Source organism: Lepisma saccharinum, chromosome 30, assembly GCF_977018435.1.
Source record: "Lepisma saccharinum chromosome 30, izLepSacc3.1, whole genome shotgun sequence".
NCBI lineage: Eukaryota > Metazoa > Arthropoda > Insecta > Zygentoma > Lepismatidae > Lepisma > Lepisma saccharinum.
The window spans coordinates 22,270,629-22,290,097 of record NC_139258.1 but is presented as its reverse complement, the minus strand read 5'-3'; the positions used below and the strand labels follow the sequence as shown (position 1 = coordinate 22,290,097).

At 37.5% G+C, this 19,469-nt stretch overlaps 1 protein-coding gene across 9 annotated transcripts in view; it reads left to right on the top strand.

The window, feature by feature from the left end:
- Nhe3 (Na[+]/H[+] hydrogen exchanger 3) overlaps window positions 1–19,469 on the top strand; it is a 219,157-nt gene that overhangs the window by 112,822 nt on the left and 86,866 nt on the right. For 5 of the 9 annotated variants that reach the window (XR_014441004.1, XM_083115378.1, XM_083115375.1 and 2 more), the window contains exon 13: window positions 4,486–4,569. The exons of the other annotated variants lie outside the window; for them this stretch is intronic. Coding sequence is in view for 4 of the 5 variants with exons in the window: in XM_083115378.1 (XP_082971504.1) it covers window positions 4,486–4,569 (84 nt within the window). In the remaining variant the exon portion in view is untranslated. The remainder of the gene's footprint in view (window positions 1–4,485; window positions 4,570–19,469) is intronic. 9 annotated transcript variants of the gene reach the window in all.

Genomic DNA, 19,469 nt, shown 5'->3' with positions numbered 1-19,469 from the left:
TTCGATTTCCAGGTGGGACTGGCAATAGCCCTGCACGGAGTGGTTCCGGGGTCACCCAGCCTCTTAATATATGGGACCGGGGGATGGAGCATAAAGACAGCCAAAGTGTGGTGCTGATCACACCATCTTCATTTGCCTTCATGCCATGTTGCAGTGTGAAGGATTGCGGGGGGGGAATAACTTTACCTTTTTATATTGCCATTAATGTAAATTGTAGAATGCAATTTTACATTTATCTTGTTTTGCTATCATTACTAGTCAAAAACTCTTAATAATTGCATTATCTTTTTATTGCAAATTAATTTGTTGTCGGTATAAAAATAATACAGATATAAAATTTACTGATATTCATAATCCCCACAAATCTATCAGTCTGATAGATAATTGCATATGTTCCACAAATAAACTGAATGATTTGTTCACCTCCTTGATATACGTATGCAACCAGGTGTCCGCAATAAGTTTGGCTTTGTAATTGCAAATTTAAATTTGCTTTACAAAACCAGGATACATTAATTTACACCTTTATGATCACAAAATTACAACAAAATGTCAGATTTTTGCACTAATTTACAGGCTACTTATATAGACAGACTGGTAAAATATCAGCAATTTTACCAATGCATAGACAATATAGGTGATAATGATAGAATTGAATACCACACAATGGAGTTGAATGGAACCCATGATATAAACGAAATAGATAATTTGTGTAGAATTTCTTGAGTGATCTTTTTGGGTAGGGTAGGTTAAAAGAAAGAGAGTGCAATATTTTGTTTAGACAAAATTAGAGAAATGTTGCATTTTTGTAGCAAATATAACTACAAATTTTAAAACACTCTAAATGTTACACATCGCAATATATTTGATATGGTCAATAAATAACCGGATTAATTTACCTTTTAATACTGGTTGGCATACTCCCCTGCATTGTTGAGGCAGGCATCCCACCACTTCACCAGGTTTTTGATGCCCCTGTCCCAGAAGTCCTGTGGCTGCTGTGAGCACCAATGGAAGACCGCCTCCTGCAGTTGTGCGTCTGAGCCTAAACTGAGCTAAACACATGAAAGTCACACAGGGATAGGTCAGGCCTGTAGGGGGGATGATCTAAGCATTCCCAACCCATTTGTGTGATCATGTCCATAGTGTGTCCAGCAACGTGGGGATGTGCATTGTCTTGGGATGACACCTCGTGACAAGAAGCCGCGTCGCTTGCGCCTGATTGCAGGTCTCACCTCGTTTCGCAAGATGTCAGATTACAGAGCAGCTTCCTTTTTCACCCTGCCGGAGGAAGCGACTGAGAAGTGAACCACGATGATCAAAGAAAAACACAAACATCACCTTGCGAACAAAGTCGACTTGTCTGCTTTTCTTGGGCCGCAGGGACGAAGAAGGGTGTTTTCACTCCTTGCTGTCACATTTTCTCTTTGGCGTATACCGGCTGAGCAAGATCTCGTCCATTGCCACAATGCGCTCCAGGAAACCCTCGCCCTCTGTCAAGTACCGCAGCAGAGACTCTTCCCCTTCCTTGCAGCCTTTTGCTCCTCTGTGAGCATCTTTGGCACCCAGGCTGCACACACCTTCCGGTATTGAAGGTGTTCATGAACAATAGTGTATGCTGTACCATGACTAATGCCTAGTTCGGTTGAAATCTGGTTCAGACTAATCCCCTGACACTCCCGTATGAGGTCATTAACAGCAGTAATGGCACAATTAGGGCACCCACTACGTGCCGCATCAGACACTGTTGTGTGTCCTGCTCGAAACAGACCCGCCCACTCACACACTTGTATTCGGGACATGCATTCACCACCATACACAGCAGTCATACGCTCGTAAATGTTCCCTGGTGTGTTGCCCTCTGCCGTCAAAAACTGTATGACGGATTGCTGAGTCTCCTTTGTGGCACCTGGCACTGTGATCGCCATGACTCACCTCACTGAATGACTGAGTGGCACCTCGGAGGCACATTGCACATACACAACCTCCCTTCCCTGGCACCTAGCAACGTGGTCTGTAACTCGTCTCCAGATGTACCCCAGCCTGGCTACATACCCCGTAAGTTTCATCGCTCTGTCACTTTATTTTGCTTTTTCACAGCATTAATCCAGTCATTTATTGACCGTACCTAATAACATGTCATTTAAACTCTTGAGCATTTAAAACTATACTTTTTTGTAAAGACATCATTTTTTGCACACTTATATAAAAAGTTGACCATTGCACTACTATTATTTTCTGTAATTTTTACTTAATCAAAATAGCTAGATTCCAATTAGATCATTTTATCACTCTGCCTGACATTTGAAACTAAACCAGCCATTTGGAATAACTTCTGATCCCTTAGTAACTTCTAATGTTTTAGTATATTAAATATATATTTCCCAAATAAAAGACAAATATAGTATGTAATAGCGTTAAATGAAATAATATTGAGCTGAAAAACATAATAAAACTTCACAAAATCTCTTATCTATTAAGTAATTTATTACAGTAGGAGTGTATAAGAATTTAACACTATTTCGACATTTCAGATACAGTGAATATATATATATATATTGCAAACAACATACAATTTCTAATAAGTTGCTGTTTCAAATCGAACCATGGGAGACACACATCATACTAAATATATATTTCTTTAGAATTTTTTAAAAAAATATTTGGAATTACATATTTGTTCCGTGATAAAGTTGTTTACAGCTTGATGTTTTGATGTGTTCAACATTACAATCTTAAAGGTTACAAAATAGTTTGAGGAATTTTTTAAAAAAATGTGCTGGCATTCTGATAATGCCATTATCGCCATTTCCAAGCATTTGATATCCTACCAGTTTCATGTTTGATGCAGAAATCATTTGTGCTTTGTATTAGACATTTTTTAGGGCTGAGCTGATACCACTTTGAACCAACACTGATACCAGTGTTTGAAAATTTTAACCATTAGAAGTTGTTCAAAATAATGATTAATATTAGTGAGTGAGTATTCCAATCCAAGTACAAGCACCAACTTTTTAAATACCTATTATGTAAGCACAAAATGCAGGGTTTTTCCCCACAATACAGTAAAAACCTCGTTAATGCAGACTAATGGGGGGATAAGTTGACCGGTTTAACGAAAGTCCGGATTAACTGAAATAACCTAAAAGAACAGTAGAAAGTGCATTAAAACTCACTTTATAGCAACAAAACATGTTTATTATGGTGTATTTAAAGGGCATAGGCCTAAATACACTATACAGTACATTAAAATGTAAAGCAATACAATGGAGTCCGTTACAGATCAATATGATGAATGCGGTTGTTGACTTCTAGCCACATTTAAAACCTTGCATTCTGCTTCTTTTTTTTCCCTTTTTCCTGTCCGAATTAAGCGAAGTCCAGCTTATCAGGGACCAGATTAACGAGGTTTTACTGTATTGGTTCAAAATTAATAAAAGCCTTGAGTTTTGCATAAATTTAAGAATAATTAGACACTGTGTAAGTGTCGCATGGCATTTTTTGTGCCGGAAAAGTATCGGCCGGTATCAGTAAATGAAATCTGATACATTCCGATACCAATACATCACATTGGTATTTGGTTAACTCTAGTATTTTTGTTACACTTACCAATGACCTAACAGTATTTGGCAAAATTTTAGTCAAGATAAAAATCTGCTACAGACTCGCCCTTGTCTCAAACATATGTTTCATCATCACCATAAGTCACAACCCTCACCCCTAGAATCACTTTCTCAGCCTCCCCCAAGCTATTTCAGGGGTTCTGCATGCTATCAAAACAAAAACCGGCAAGAAACCACTTTCTACAAGTCTTCAAGTTAGTGAGGGTGTCTCACAAAGATGGGAAATTTTAAAACTGTGTTATAGAGAAGAGAAAAATAGTGCGTATGATTCCATTATTTACCGCTGAAGACATGGTTAGGTTTTATGATTTGAAGATGACGACCAGTAGATGACCATTTCTGCATAAAAATTCTTGCATTCATCCAGGAATATCCTGCATAGCTCGACATGTGCAGGAATTTGGACAATTTCCTCACGAATCCTTTCGACTTGATCTGCGCTATTTATTTCCATGATTAAATCTCTTGCAACTATTTATTCTCTTCTCTACACTTCAGTTTCAAAATTTCCCATACTTTTTTAACACCCTGTATAATATGATTTGTTTTGAAGTACAGTTCTAATAATGATAATTGTTTTCATGGACATTTTATTATTTAAGGTTCATTAAAACTTAGGTGAGGTTCAAAACTGGTGACTTAGGTTTAGTATAGTTGAATGTTCACTATAACTAAGTTGCTACATCCAAAGTTGACTGTACGTTGATCATATCAAAATACCAAGTCAAAAATTATCATGGAAAAAATGTGTTAAAAAAAAAGTTATAATAATGGCGACTACAATATTGCAGATATCTGCGAAGAAGTTTGATATACATATATATTTTTTTGATGCACAGATATTACACTTATTTCTTCATAGGTACAAAAACAAGGTGCTAGCTTGTTTTACAATTCTAGCGAGGAGCGTGGTGATGTTTGTAATGGTCAAGGAGCTGCAAATGGGGTAAGCTCTCAATTTTTGTTTGGTCTGTCGAGTGTCGAAGGATCCACTCTAAGCAGCACCAAAGTCTCTAAAACAGGGTGTGGGAGTCGCCATTTTTTCCTGTTTTATGTGTGCGCCAAACTTGCACTTTGTGCAATACGTTCCACCACAGCTTTGAGGGTTTAAAAATATGAGGTTTGTCCAGAAAGTAAGTTCCACAGGGCTCTTAAGAACAAACCATTTATATTGCCATTTGATTTACACTACTTTTCGACATAATTAACATCATTGAGTTAGGGGATTTCTCTTTATTTTGTTACCAGTGTGTGTGTGTGTGTGTGTGTGTGTGTGTGTGTGTGTGTGTGTGTGTGTGTGTGTGTGTGTGTGTGTGTGTGTGTGTGTGTGTGTGTGTGTGTGTGTGTGTGTGTGTGTGTGTGTGTGTGTGTGTGTGTGTGTGTGTGTGTGTGTGTGTGTGTGTGTGTGTGTGTGTGTGTGTGTGTGTGTGTGTGTGTGTGTGTGTGTGTGTGTGTGTGTGTGTGTGTGTGTGTGTGTGTGTGTGTGTGTGTGTGTGTGTGTGTGTGTGTGTGTGTGTGTGTGTGTGTGTGTGTGTGTGTGTGTGTGTGTGTGTGTGTGTGTGTGTGTGTGTGTGTGTGTGTGTGTGTGCGCGCGCGCTTTTGCAGATGCTACCTTATGGGGACACTCGTCAGTTGTGAATCCACCTTATGGGGACCACACCGACTTGTGGGGACCAAAATCCGGTCCCCATAAGGAAATCGTTACGAAAATACATTTAGAAGCCTCGGATCACTGCCCTTGAATTTTTGAGGAACGATAATGGAATTACCTAATAGGAAGTACATGGAAGAACCTGATGGATAGCATCCTTACTTGGGAAAATTTGTTTTTCACGTGTCCCCACAGGGTGGCAAATTTCAATGCAACGTGTGGGATGAGCTTACTATTTTCCACACCAGGTGGCAGAAAAATCGCGTCCGCGTTACACACCCACACGCTCTGGTTTTATCGCCCTTGTCGGTACCCGGGGGGAAGTGGAGTAAGGGGGGAAGTTTCGGGCGGTGGTGCGGTGAGAGGGGAGCGCATACACACGATTTCTTTCCGAGTAGACCTTGTGGGTACCGGAGAATCACCTCCCGGTCAAAGGCCAAGATATTCAAGGTGTATCGGCGCTCGTCAGGAGAGGTTGAGACAGTGTCTGGCTGAAGGTCACTTTTTACCCCACAGCTTTCTGGAATTCTATTTCTGAAATACTTTTAATTTTAATTCTTATTATTTGGCGCCATTGCCCTCTATCTAAATCTATGTTTCGCAACCGGTGTTCCTCCACAAGGTCAAGGTGTGCTGCGAACTTTTCTTGTAGTAACAAATTGAATGTAAATTATTTAATCTGACTACCATGCGAGAGATCCGGGTTCGATCCCCAGCGGGGGAGAACCAGTATATTTTCCACCTGTTCAAGCGGTTCTGGCGCCCACCCAGCGTCGTATAAAGTGGGTACCTGGAGATAACTTTTGGCGAAAGAAGGTGGCCATGGACGTGGTGCTGATCACTTCACCCCCACCTTCGACCGTGATCAAGAAAGTGTAGGGTCCAAACTCCACACCCACTTTACTCCTCCATGGCATGGTGCAATGCACAGGAAAGCACTTTATTTTTTTCCTTTACAAATTTGTTTTCTTATGTTTGTATTTTTCGCTCTGTCATTGTCATGACTTAAATAAGACGCCCCTTGATGGCAAGGGTCAGTTTGTTTTTACACATACATAATCTCTACAGGCGTTTCGGATCCATATAATCAGCTGCATGAATCGTTTCAATAATAATAATAATAATAATAATAATAATACCAAAAGTACCTATGAGTGCAGTGAATTGTATTATTATTATTATTAGTAGTAGTAGTAGTATTTTTAACTGATTATATTGTAACTCATTCCTAAAGTTTTAATTTATATCAACAGTGCCGTAATGTATGTTTTTTAGATAAATAAATTTTATGATGTGCCGTGTTCAATACTGGATAATTTATGGTATTCTGCGAGGACAAGAAGGTTGCGGAACATTGCTCAACCTTTACTTTTACAGATGATCGAGTATTTTGAGGGGTTTAGAATTATCAGAAGGAAAAAGAGGGGAACACCATACTTTCAGAGGTATTTTCTTATGCCCTGGTACCTTAAAATTAACTCAGGGCGTGAGTTCCGCGATTTTTCTTTTACGGATTCCCTTTTTGATTCATCCTTTATTTTCCTTATTTTTTTGTTTACAGTAACTCACTGCGACATTGCCATGAAGAACCAAATTTGTTCGGTTTTCCTGAACAACGTTGATTTTACAGCATTCTACTAGGGGATAAGTAAGATTAAAATAAACGTTAATAATAGTAGAAGGTAAATGCGTGTTAGTGTTCAACATTAATAATATTTATGAATACAGATACAAAATCACATAAGTGTGTAATTGGTTTTGTAATGTTTTGTTAGGATAGGTTATATTGTGTGTCGTGTGCCTTAATGTTAGTGTTAGTGTCAGAAGGAAGTCATGAGCTAACAAGACGTCCGTTAAAAGTGTAAAGTTTGAGAGGCCCTATCACGGGTAAATACATGTTGTTCAGTTATTTTTCCCACTTATTTCTCTTTGATTCAACCTCGATAGCGAGAAAAGATTAAGATTCAGTTGAAGTGAAGAAACTTCTTTTGGTACTTAATTACTGCGATGTGTAGGGAGTAAAACCACAGACTAAAAAACGAGGGAAGAACAACGTTAATACCTATTTTGTTCTTTGTTTCTTGACTGTAAACTTACTGTTCTCTAGGACACAGCCTATATATTATGCAAGTTCTGTCCCAAAAGTAATTAGACCAATTCTAGAAAAATCGTTTTGTTGAAGGTACTGGTGTGTTTAAGGGGGCTATCGAATTTGAACCTTCTCAGAACATTTTCTGCACATAAATACTATCAATTAAATTCAATACCAATTTTTTTGCCCGACCCTGTGGCCGAGTGGTTAGCACATCGCGCTGCGACGCCAAGGGTCCCAGGTTCGAATCCCGGTCGGGCTTGGTTGTTTGTGAATGTCCATTCATCAATTTCATCATTTCATCACTCATCCCCATCTTCGCAAATTAGCGTAGAGGCACAAAACGCGAAGTCAAATAAATTAAATCAATCAAAAAATCAATACCAATTTATGTGATGTAAAAATGTGAATAGAATTTATATTTTTTCACATATGCCTTTTTGAATGTAACAATGCTATGGTACGTTTAATATTGTTGCCAAGTTGCTCGATGACTTAGACACAGTCAAAGACGACAGTTGCTACCACTAAGTTATCCAGATACCTGTACCCTGCACCGTCCCGTTTCAATTTATTCATCATTGTTGCGGCCTACCAGGAAGGAATCCTTGGTTCTTCAAACTGTTATGGGTTTTCAGCGACGCATTTATGCGCAGCAACCATAACTTAGCAGGGGCAAAGGAGACACTTGCTCCCAATTTTTTTTGGTTTATGGAGATTCACGAGATAATGGTACTTTTGTTAACCTCCTGAAACCCGAGGACTACAGTAATCAGTAATTTTATGATTTTGCAAATGTAACACCTATTTATCAAAATAGTCTTGGATGATATTTCTATGAGCTGCAAAAAAGAAAATATTCTGCTCAACCCCCCCCCCCCCATGAGTTAAGCTCCAAATTTTTATACTATAATCTGAGCATACGAAACAAACATTGAATATTTCATTCTGTAAAATAACGTAAAGTTTTATGGTTGACGTAAAAGTGTGGAAGAAATCGAAGGAAAATTAAATTTAGATAAATAACTTCATAAAATCGGATCGTCTTAATGTGAACGAAATTAAAAAACGTCTATTTCTGCCATGAATTCAATGGCGCTTCCAGAAAATTAGTAAGAAGCCTAATGCTGCTTTTTCACTCTTGCAGATGTATTTTCCCAGTATTTCATATTATTTTTGACCGAATCGAGCGGAAGTTTACGTCCACTTTACGCCCGATCTGACCGAACTGGAGCTACAAATTCAAAGCGCGACAAGGACAACTTGAAACGTGACCCCATAAGAAATCAAATCCTGGAACCTATATTTACAAGATCAACGTTCTATCGGCGAAGCCCCTACGTAAATTCCTCAGTGTATGTGTAAATAAAATAGAGTAAGTTAGTTAGCATATATTTTTAACCGTGTTTGGAATTACAGTTTAATGTGGAATCTGTCCCGGGGAACCTTGATTGCAGCTTGTGACATTCACAATTCAATCATTTGCACGATTATATTTCGTTCATAAATATTTGAAACTAAAACGCGAAGGTGAAGATACAACTTCTATGGGTCTATATATTAGTGAAATAACTGAGTAATATGCAGTTCACTATTACTTATATTTCCATTTTTGTCAGACACACTATCCCATAATGACTATTGATTCTTGTTGCTATAGCAACATTAGAATTCCAAATATCTCGTTTATACAGCGTAGAGTGCAATGAATAACATAAAACATAATTAACGTTGTACAAAGTAATAATTATACATTTTTTTGAACCGTTAATATAAAGTGATTTGTATAATATGAAATTAATAATTTCAATAAACATATAATTATATTGTGCGGATTCACAGGACCGTCACAACATTCTCCTCCTCCGGGAAAATGAAAACTACGAAACAGCAAGGAGGAGTTTTCATTTAAAAATCAGTCAGATGTTTATCAACATAACTAAAACAAAGTTACAAATGCACAATATTATCTGACATTCGACAACAACTTGCACATAAACAGATTTGTGTCTAACAAGTAATAACAAATCAGACCATAATAGAACATTCAATTGTACAAAATAATAAACAGAATGGTTTCCTTTTCCCAGTATCTACTCTCATAAATTTTCAGACAAGAGTTGATTCCTCTTTTCTTCCGAACAGTTAAACACTCGAAGGTTTGAAAAGTTCACCTTGTCATAATATTGCTGGTTCAATGTGTAAAGAATTGCATTATTGTCCTTAATTTCCTTGACAAGGAATGGCCCAATATACAAGTTAAACAATTTATGAATCTGGCTGTTAATTTTGGAACTAACTTGCCTATTTTTTATCATAACCAAATCTCCTGTTTGAAGTTTGATCGAGTTCAATGCATTCTTAATCTTCCTACTTCTTCTAGATTGTCTAATCCTGATTTCTGCTAAAAACAATTTGCGTTTCCATGGCAAAGATTTAATTTGTTCTGGCCAGCTGATTTCTTCAAATATTGAGTCCTTCATATCTTCATGTAAGAAAAGTTCACTAGGAGATAATCCGGTAACTGAAGAGCATGAATGATTTAATAACTGAATAATAGAATTTATTTTTGGATACCAACTGGTGTGATTATCATTGCAGAATAATCGCAGTAACCTAACAATCTCCTTATTGTACCTCTCAATAGGATTAGATTTCGGATTGTATGTAGTGGTAGTAATATGCTTAATTTTCCTTGAATCCATGTAGGCTTTCCACTCATTTGATGTAAATTGGCTTCCACAATCTGATAATAATACATTACATACAGGGTAATGTTTAAAATAATGTTCTTCAAAACGATTGATAATTTCCCTGGCAGTCGCTTTTCTTAACGGATAAATCATAACAAACTTTGACATAACGTCTACAATTGTGAGGAGATATTCATATGTACGTGATCTTGGTAATTTTCCGATTAAATCAATAGAGAGGAAATCGTGAGGTTGGTGAGAAACGACGTGATATTCATCTCTCCGCAACGGCCGACCTACAATCTTTGTTCGTGCACATTCTAAGCAATCTTTCAGGTAATTTCTAATTGATTTTCTCATGTACGGCCAAAAATATGCCCTTCTACAAGCTGCTAAAACCTTCTGATAACCAAAATGTCCATTTAAATCATGCATTTTGTGTAATACCAAAGGTATAAGCTCACGTGGCACTACAAGTTTACAAATTTCATCTGAATTGGGTTTATGAAAAAGAATTTTGTTGTGAAGAAGATACTTTGAAAAGTTTTTATCAGTTGTACTATCTTCCAGGTGAGAGATTATATTATTGCATTTTTCATCTGCTCGTTGAGCTTTTAACCAAATAGAAGAAGTATCATCTTGTGAATCTTCCACAATTACTTGATTGATATATAATTTATCATCAAGTGCAGAATAAGTAGTACAAGGCGGAAATCTGCTCAACGTATCAGCAATATTATTCGAAACTCCTGGGACATGATATAACGTGAAATCAAAACACTGCAGTTTGAGAGCCCATCTCGTAAGACGAGAATTAAGTGATTGTGCAGTTTTAAGCCAAGATAACGACTTATGATCTGAATATAAGTTGAAATCAGTTCCTTTAAGATATATAGCAAATTTCTCCAGAGCAAATAATATAGCTAAACATTCCAATTCGTGTGTACTATATGTAATCTCTGCTCCCCTAAGAGCACGACTGCCGTATTGTATGACACGAATTTCATCATTATCAACTTGCCAAAGTACACAACCCAATCCTTTCTGGCTTGCATCAACAGAAACACAAAACCTCAAATCAAAGTCGGGTTGACTCAATGCTGGTGCTGAAATTAGAGCATTCTTTAATAACAAGAAAGCTTCTTGACACTGAGGTGTCCAATAAAATGGCACATTCTTGCGTAAAAGATGATATAATGGACTAGCGATATCTGAAAATCCCTGTATAAAACGATTCCTCCAATTTGCCAGTCCTAAAAATTTGCGAAGTGACTTTTTGTTTTGAGGAACAGGAAACTGTAGAATAGCTGAGTCTTTATCATGATCGACCTTAATCTCGGAACCAGACACCACATGACCCAAAAACTTAATTTCCGTTTGGAAAAATTTGCATTTGGCAAATTTTATGGACATGTTCGTCTTCTGCAATGTCTGTAGAACATAATCAAGATGTTCAAAATGTTTCTCTATTGTTGGGCTAAATATTAAAATGTCATCCACATATATCATCAGAAATGAATGAGTCTCTGGTCCAAACACCTTATTCATTCTTTCAACAAAAACAGAAACAGCTGATTTTATACCAAATGGCAAGTAACAAAACACGTGCTGTCGTCCTCGATACGAAAAAGCTGTGTACTTATATGAGTCGGGCGTAAGTGGTATTTGAAAATATCCACAGGAGAGATCAATCGAAGAAAAATATCTTGCACCCTTAAAATGTTGAAGTAGCTCGTTTATAGGTTCAACATGGGTAAGTGGTGAAATTACATGTTGGTTTAGGCGACGAAAATCTACTACTGGACGCCACTCACCGTTAGATTTTGGAACGATATGTACTGGGTTTAAATAAGGCGAAGACATCTCTTTAATAATTCCCCAGGCCTTCCATTTCTCTAGTTCCCTTTCTAACGCTGCTCTTTTGGCGAACGGTACCGGATATATAGGTGCCTTGATTGGTTCCTTTGTGTCTAGTTCAATTTGATAAGGTTCTACGAATGCAGATCGGGGTCGATCAGAAAACAAACTATGATATTCTATTATTAGATTCTCAAGCTGAGACTGCTGCTCCGTGTTGAGTGATTCACACGACCGCACCTTCGTGGTGATCTGATCTAGAGAAACGACAAGTAAATTTTCTGCTTCTTTGACTATAGTAACTTCCTGCATCTGGCAGCGATCCCTATCAGTTGTGATTTTGCTAGAGTTAAATGGCTGAACCAATTCGGAACCTGTAGACGCCATCAAACTAATTTCGTTTCTTCTAAAATCGAGTACAGCTTTGTATTGCCTTAAAAATGGTATTCCCAGAATTAATTCAGCATGCAGTTGCTTCAATACAAACATCTCCAAAGAAAACACTTCCGAGTTAATTGAAATACTTATAATCTTCCGACCAGCAACACGAAACTTCTGATGTCCTGCAAACGGCAATAACTTAAGTTGATCCACTGTATCCAGTTTGGCACTCGGAATAATTGATTTTATACTGCACCATAATTCATAACTGACTAAATTACACTGGCTTCCACTGTCGATGACACACTGTATGGTAATACCGCAAACTGTTCCTGTGATCAAAGGTTGATCAGTAATAGGAGTAGGTATACCAGTATCATTTAAAATCCAAGTAGGTTCATCTTCGTACCAATCTAATTGAAAAAATATTGAAAGTGGATAACAATGATCAACTTCAGATAAAACGGAATTACTTAATACAGCATACTGACAAGTTGTGCCTATATTATTACTACGATATGATTTAGACGGACCCTCCATTATGTTGGTGCGAGCAAACTGGTCCACGTTCACCCGCGACGTTCGTTTAATGTTGCTTCAGGGGCAGAAGAAATGAACTGTTTACAAGAAGTTTCTCTTGGATCGAAAGATGGAGCATTTTCATTTAATGGAGTATTCGCCACTGCAGTTGCATTGCAACTGTTTCCCGTTGACAACTGAGAAGACGAATATCCGCAATTGGCACATACACTGCATGGTTGGAATGAGTGGAAATTATTGTTAGAGAACTGAGAGTTAGGACGCAGTGTAAATTGCTGTTGTTCTTGCTCGTTTCTGGCATTGAAACTGTTGCTCATAAATCTACCATTGTTGTTGAAGTATCGTGAGCTTTGTGGACTTCTATTTTGCCGGAAATTTTGAGTTCCTGCACCATTACGTCTGTAACGATTATATGGTCTGTTAGTTAGGTTAGGTTTCCCAAAATTATTATTTCTATTAAATATCATCGTCTTCTGGCTGGAGTTTGATTGTTGGTTTTCTGCAACAAATGGAACATCTGTACGTGGAATCTTATTTCTTTTATTTTCATCGCTAGAAGAAACAAAATGAACAGTATCATTAGGTCTTACGCTACGTCTTGAACCTTGATTTCCATTAGGTTCATAATCGTTCACAAACGATGAACTTTTAGCAACACTCTGAACTCTCAGTTTTGCCCTTGCACTATTATTGTCGGTAAAACTTTTAGAATTATTCCCATCATGTCGGAAATTTTTTTCACGTACATTATCATGAACATTAAAACTCTTGTTTGCTCTTGAATTCACTAAATCCAACCTCTTTAGTAAAGCAATTACATCATCCATTTTAACTAATCTAGCAGCTAATATTGTTTGTGCAATAGATGTGGGCAACTGATTGATTAAAATATCAATAACTTCTGCATCATTCGGACGATCAACTAAATTATAATATGCTGAATGCGTACGAATAGCAAAAACTTCCATACTACTCGTCGATTTAGGATCATATTTACGACTTCTAAGTTCAGATAATTGAGCCTGAGTTAACGAATAAGACGTGTAGTGATTCAGAAATTCGTCAACAAACTGTTTGTACGATGTAAACGAATCGACATGAGTATTATACCACCCTTCTGCAGGTCCTTGAAAACAATTAGTAATACATTCAAGCCTTTGCATGTCAGGAACTTGTAGTAAGTCTAAGTAGGACGTTAAAGTTTTAATAAACTTACGTGGGCTTGATTTTTCAGGATCTCCAGAATATTTAGGAAGAACAGTAAGTTCATTCAATCTTACCAACCGTCGAGGTTCCTGAGTAAGCGAACGCATACAATTGTCAGGATAGTCACATCGATGATTCTGCGGATTTGCTGACTTTTGGTTTACTTGCCTCTTTCTTTCCTGACCAGAACCATAAGAATATAAAGAACGGTTTGATTGACATAACTTGTTAGTATTACTAGTTCTCACTCGATTATTTCTAGAACGTTTGTGTCTTTGTGAAGCAATGCGATTGTGTTCATCATCAGAAACATCACACGCTGAAGAATCAGATGATTTAGGAGAGGTTAGGTTCCGTGCAGGAATACCAGGTTGACAGTTACTATTCACATGAGAACTGTAAACTTGTACAGGATTACTTGATTCAACATTAGTCGAAATATTAGATGTTAACTTAGTAATATTTTCCTCACATGCTTCCACGCGCTTAGTTATTTCATCCTTGCTCACAACGACTTCAAGTCTTTGAACTTGCCGAGACAACCCTGAAACATTGTTCTGGCATTCTGTAATCTGATCATTCAACCCAGCAAGTTTATGAGAATTCTCTGTACAAGTAGTGTTGACTTCCTCGATTTTCTCTGTTAGTCCTTGCACTTCTCTTTCCATTTCCTGATGTAATGAACGTGTTGCTAATTTGCAGGACTCGGCAACTTCAGCTAATTCCTTTCGTAACGATGTACTCAATTCGTTGAAGTCAAGCTTGAGTAGTTGCTGTGAATTTTGAATTTCCTGTTGAGATTCCCTGATTTTTGTAAACTCAAGCTGTTGAGACTCTTGAGTTTGCCTCATAGAATCTTGAGTTTGCCTCATTTTTGTAAACTCAAGCTGTTGAGACTCTTGAGTTTGCCTCATAGAATCTTGAGTTTGCCTCATTTTTGTAAACTCAAGCTGTTGAGACTCTTGAGTTTGCCTCATAGAATCTTGAGTTTCCCTAATTTTTGTAAATTCTATCTGTTGTGACTCGCTGATTTTTCTTAACTCTGCCAGCAGATCAAACATTTGAAATGGAACATTACTTTGCCCCGTTGACGTCTCTGCCAACACAGAAGGACGAATGTCAATTTCTTGAACATTTTCTTGACTTCTTTTCCATTGCACAAAAGCTTCAATACTGAACGGATCATAAGATGGATCACAATCTGTACAGAAATAATTTTCATTTAACTGGTATAACTCCCAATGCTTATCGGACAAACCCAAACATTGTAAATGATACCAATAGCCACAATTTTCACAAGCTACCAACCTTTCCTTATCGGGATCTTTGCAGCACTTCACCATATTCATGGCACCATTCTTATTTTGTGATTCATCAGGTTCATCACCACAATTAATAGATCTAGCTGTAAGACTTGTTTTGGATCTCAGATTATAAGGATTACTTGATGCATACATAATATAACTTTATGTACAAACTAGATTCACGAGAACAATGGTGTAAGTTAACACTTACGCAAAACACATCACTCAAGATCGTGCTGATAACGTTCCACAATACTGGACCACCAATTATACTGTGACATTCACAATTCAATCATTTGCACGATTATATTTCGTTCATAAATATTTGAAACTAAAACGCGAAGGTGAAGATACAACTTCTATGGGTCTATATATTAGTGAAATAACTGAGTAATATGCAGTTCACTATTACTTATATTTCCATTTTTGTCAGACACACTATCCCATAATGACTATTGATTCTTGTTGCTATAGCAACATTAGAATTCCAAATATCTCGTTTATACAGCGTAGAGTGCAATGAATAACATAAAACATAATTAACGTTGTACAAAGTAATAATTATACATTTTTTTGAACCGTTAATATAAAGTGATTTGTATAATATGAAATTAATAATTTCAATAAACATATAATTATATTGTGCGGATTCACAGGACCGTCACAAGCTTCAACCACTCGCTATCAGTTGAATTAAGTTTTTCATTTTTCTCGGTAAAGGATATACGTATATTTACATTTGGATGGTCACTGCTTCACATCTCACGACAGCCTAAAGAGTTCTCGTCGTCTTGTTGAGTCTATTCAGGCGACTGCTGAGATAGTGCCGCTGACGCTTTATTCCCTGCCCTTTATTTTCACTTTTTATACACCGTTATCCTCTCGTCGCTGTTCAGTTAATTTTGAGGCCTCCTCGATGGCAGAGTCGTCGCCTTGTCATCATGGGGTCCCTGGCACATAGTGGTTCGGATCCCACTTTACTTCTCTCTCTCTCTCTCTCTCTCTCTCTCTCTCTCTCTCTCTCATTGAAAGAAAGAGAGGAGAAAAGAAAGAAAAAGAAGAGAGAGAGAGAGAAAGAGAGAGAAGGGATAAACTGTAGATCCAGTCCCGATTAGCGTAACTGTTCATAAAGTTGACTTAAAACACCAAATCAATCAATCAACCAATTCAGCTAATTGTGCATATAAGCAATGATGAGTAAATAAACAAGCACCCAATCACAAAAACGATCCTTCAATTTTCCGCTTCTCATTAACTTAATTCATAGTTTCCAAAAACCTTTCAGCAGACGTGAATAAAAAAACGTAGGTCGTTCCCCGTGACGGAAGCATATCAGAATCAGCTGCCTTGTGACTTGAGAAGGAAAGGAGAAACGTGACAGGTTAGAAGTTCAGATTGCAATGCCTCGACTCGTGATACCCACACACATGCTTGGAACCTAATGTCTTGTGTTTCGTTGTTGATAAAAACACAGCAGCCCCAGAGAACATTTGTGGAAGTTGCTCACAGCATGTCCACTGCTCCATTTCGACCTTGAGTTCCTTCGCTGGAATCACTTTGAACTGCATCGTGTGATGTACGTAGGTATATTGGAAGTCAAACGTCCCGTCCCATCTTGTGAACGTCGAAATACATACATCTTTTATTATAAAGTTGATATTACAAAATATATGCTACGAATGATGCGATAAAAAATTAATGGCAGTTATTTTCCTCAGGACGTCTAACTGCCAAGCGGGTGACCAGGGTTCGATTTCCGGGTGGGGCATGATATACTTTCGGAATTTTTTCCGGCCTTGTCCCGCATAAAGCGGGTCTGGGCTCACACAGTTTCAAATCTATTTCTAACTGGGGCCAACCCTGAGGGGTAAAGGCGGCGGCAGCGTGCTGCTGATCACATCACCTCCAAATGCCCGAGATCGAGTTCGAGAATATGAGGGGTCCTATACCTATATCCCCTAAATGTGCCTTTTTGGCAAGGTGCTATCTGCACGGGGAACTTTACCTTTTACCTCACATTTATCACAATAAACAAGCTATGTTTAATATATATTAAGAAATATAGTTCTGACTGGGTAAAGGCTGTGTAATATCCCACTTTATTTGTCATGATTTTCTGTAACGTTACTAAACACGATATTTATTGCCATATTGTTTTTATATTATATTTTTGGATTCTTTTATATTCCTTTTAGGAAACTGATTAGCGAATGTGTAAAGTGTTTCTCTCCAAGTCCATCAGCCCGTATGAACGATCAGTGTCTCAAAGCTACAAATTAAAAAATCTGATAGACCTAACAGACAGTAGGTAAACACATCTCTATCGGACCGTCCGTCTGTTTGGCCGTGAGGGACAAGAGTCAATGCGAGGTGAGACATCCATATCACAGAATCTGTTGACGCTACATCCGCAAAAATAAACACAATTTACGAGAACGACAAAGAAAATTCTAAACAATCCCTGTATAAATTATCTCCAATCCAATCCAAAAGTCGGAAACCACCCATATATTTATATTTATTTATTTATTTAACAAATGATGCCACAGAACATTGTTCCATTGAGACATACATACATTTTGTGCATTATATATGTGCATTACATATATCTGTGCATAACATAAATTGTTTCACTAATTCCTATACAGACGAACCCCTCACCCCTTTCTCCAATGAGCCAGTAGGACTCTTTTGAATGATTGAAATGACAGACTGTTTATATCAACGCTCGGATCATTTGCTCCTACTTCATTATAAGTTTTACCCATTTTCCACATCGGAGATATCTTTACATAATTTGTTTGATTTTGGTACATGAAACAAACCGGGTTTCGGTCTGCTTCTCATTTGAGGTACATGATATTGTAATGCAGATACTAACCCCGTAGAGTCTATTTTGTTATTTGCAATTTTATATAACGTGCTCATCAAATTAAGATTAAACTTTTCTTCAATTTTTTCAATGTTAAACTGCGATACAAGCTCAGAGTACGGATTGAATTTAGGATATACTTTGTCTTCTCTATACTTTATGAACCTCAAGAACTTGGACTGAATCATTTCTATCTCCCTCATATGTTTTTTTTGTCCAAGGGCTGCCATATTACCGATGCATATTCTACGAGTGAGCGTACTTGGGAGACATACAAAAATTATTAATATTGATGTACTTTCTAGATCTTCCCCACATATTTTTATCAATCCTAATTTCTTATATGCTTGGTTAACGATATGATGCATATGCTCTTTAAAAGATAGATTTGCGTCATACGTGATACCAAGATCCGTGAATTTAGTGACCTTAGCTATTTGTTTTCCTCCCATCTGACACTGGAAGTTTCTTTTTATTTCAGCGTTTGTTATAGACATTACCTGACATGTATCAAGATTAAATGAAAGTCTATTATTTTCGCTCCATTGTAGTAATCTATTTACGTCTGCCTGCAAGTCTAGGCTGTCTTCGTCGGAGCAAATTGTTCTAAATATTTTTACATCGTCAGCAAATATAAGTCAACGTGATTTCGTAATAATTTTCGGGAGGTCATTAATAAAGAGTAAGAAAATGAGTGGGCCCAAATTGGATCCCTGTGGCCCCCCAGAAGGCGTAGGGTATTCCCGAGATATGTATCCTCTATAATTGACAAATTGCTTTCGGTCCATGAGGTAAGATTTTAGCAGCATAATTACGTTTTCAGAAATATATTAAAATACGATAGTTCCTGAAGTAAAATGTCATCATTTACCGAATCGACCGCCTTGGCCAGGTCAGCATAGATACCTGTTTCGTTTCGTCTAATTCATAAGCTACAAAATGTGCAAATTCGGCAAGGTTTGGGATTGTCGACCTCCGCGATATAAAACCATGTTGCATGGTAGATATAGCCGGTCGTACGTTGGCCATTATTCTGTCGTACAGTATGTGTTCAAACACTTTGCAAAAAAACTGAGAGAATTTACACTGGCCTAAAGCAATCAACGTTCTTTGCATTTGCCTTTTTTTGGGAAGGGATTAACTTTAGTGATTTTCCATTTTGATGGGAAGTTGTGATGTTCTAAAATGTTATTGAATATTATACTCAATGGTTTTATTTGCGGTTCAGCGCACCCCTTGACCACATAGGG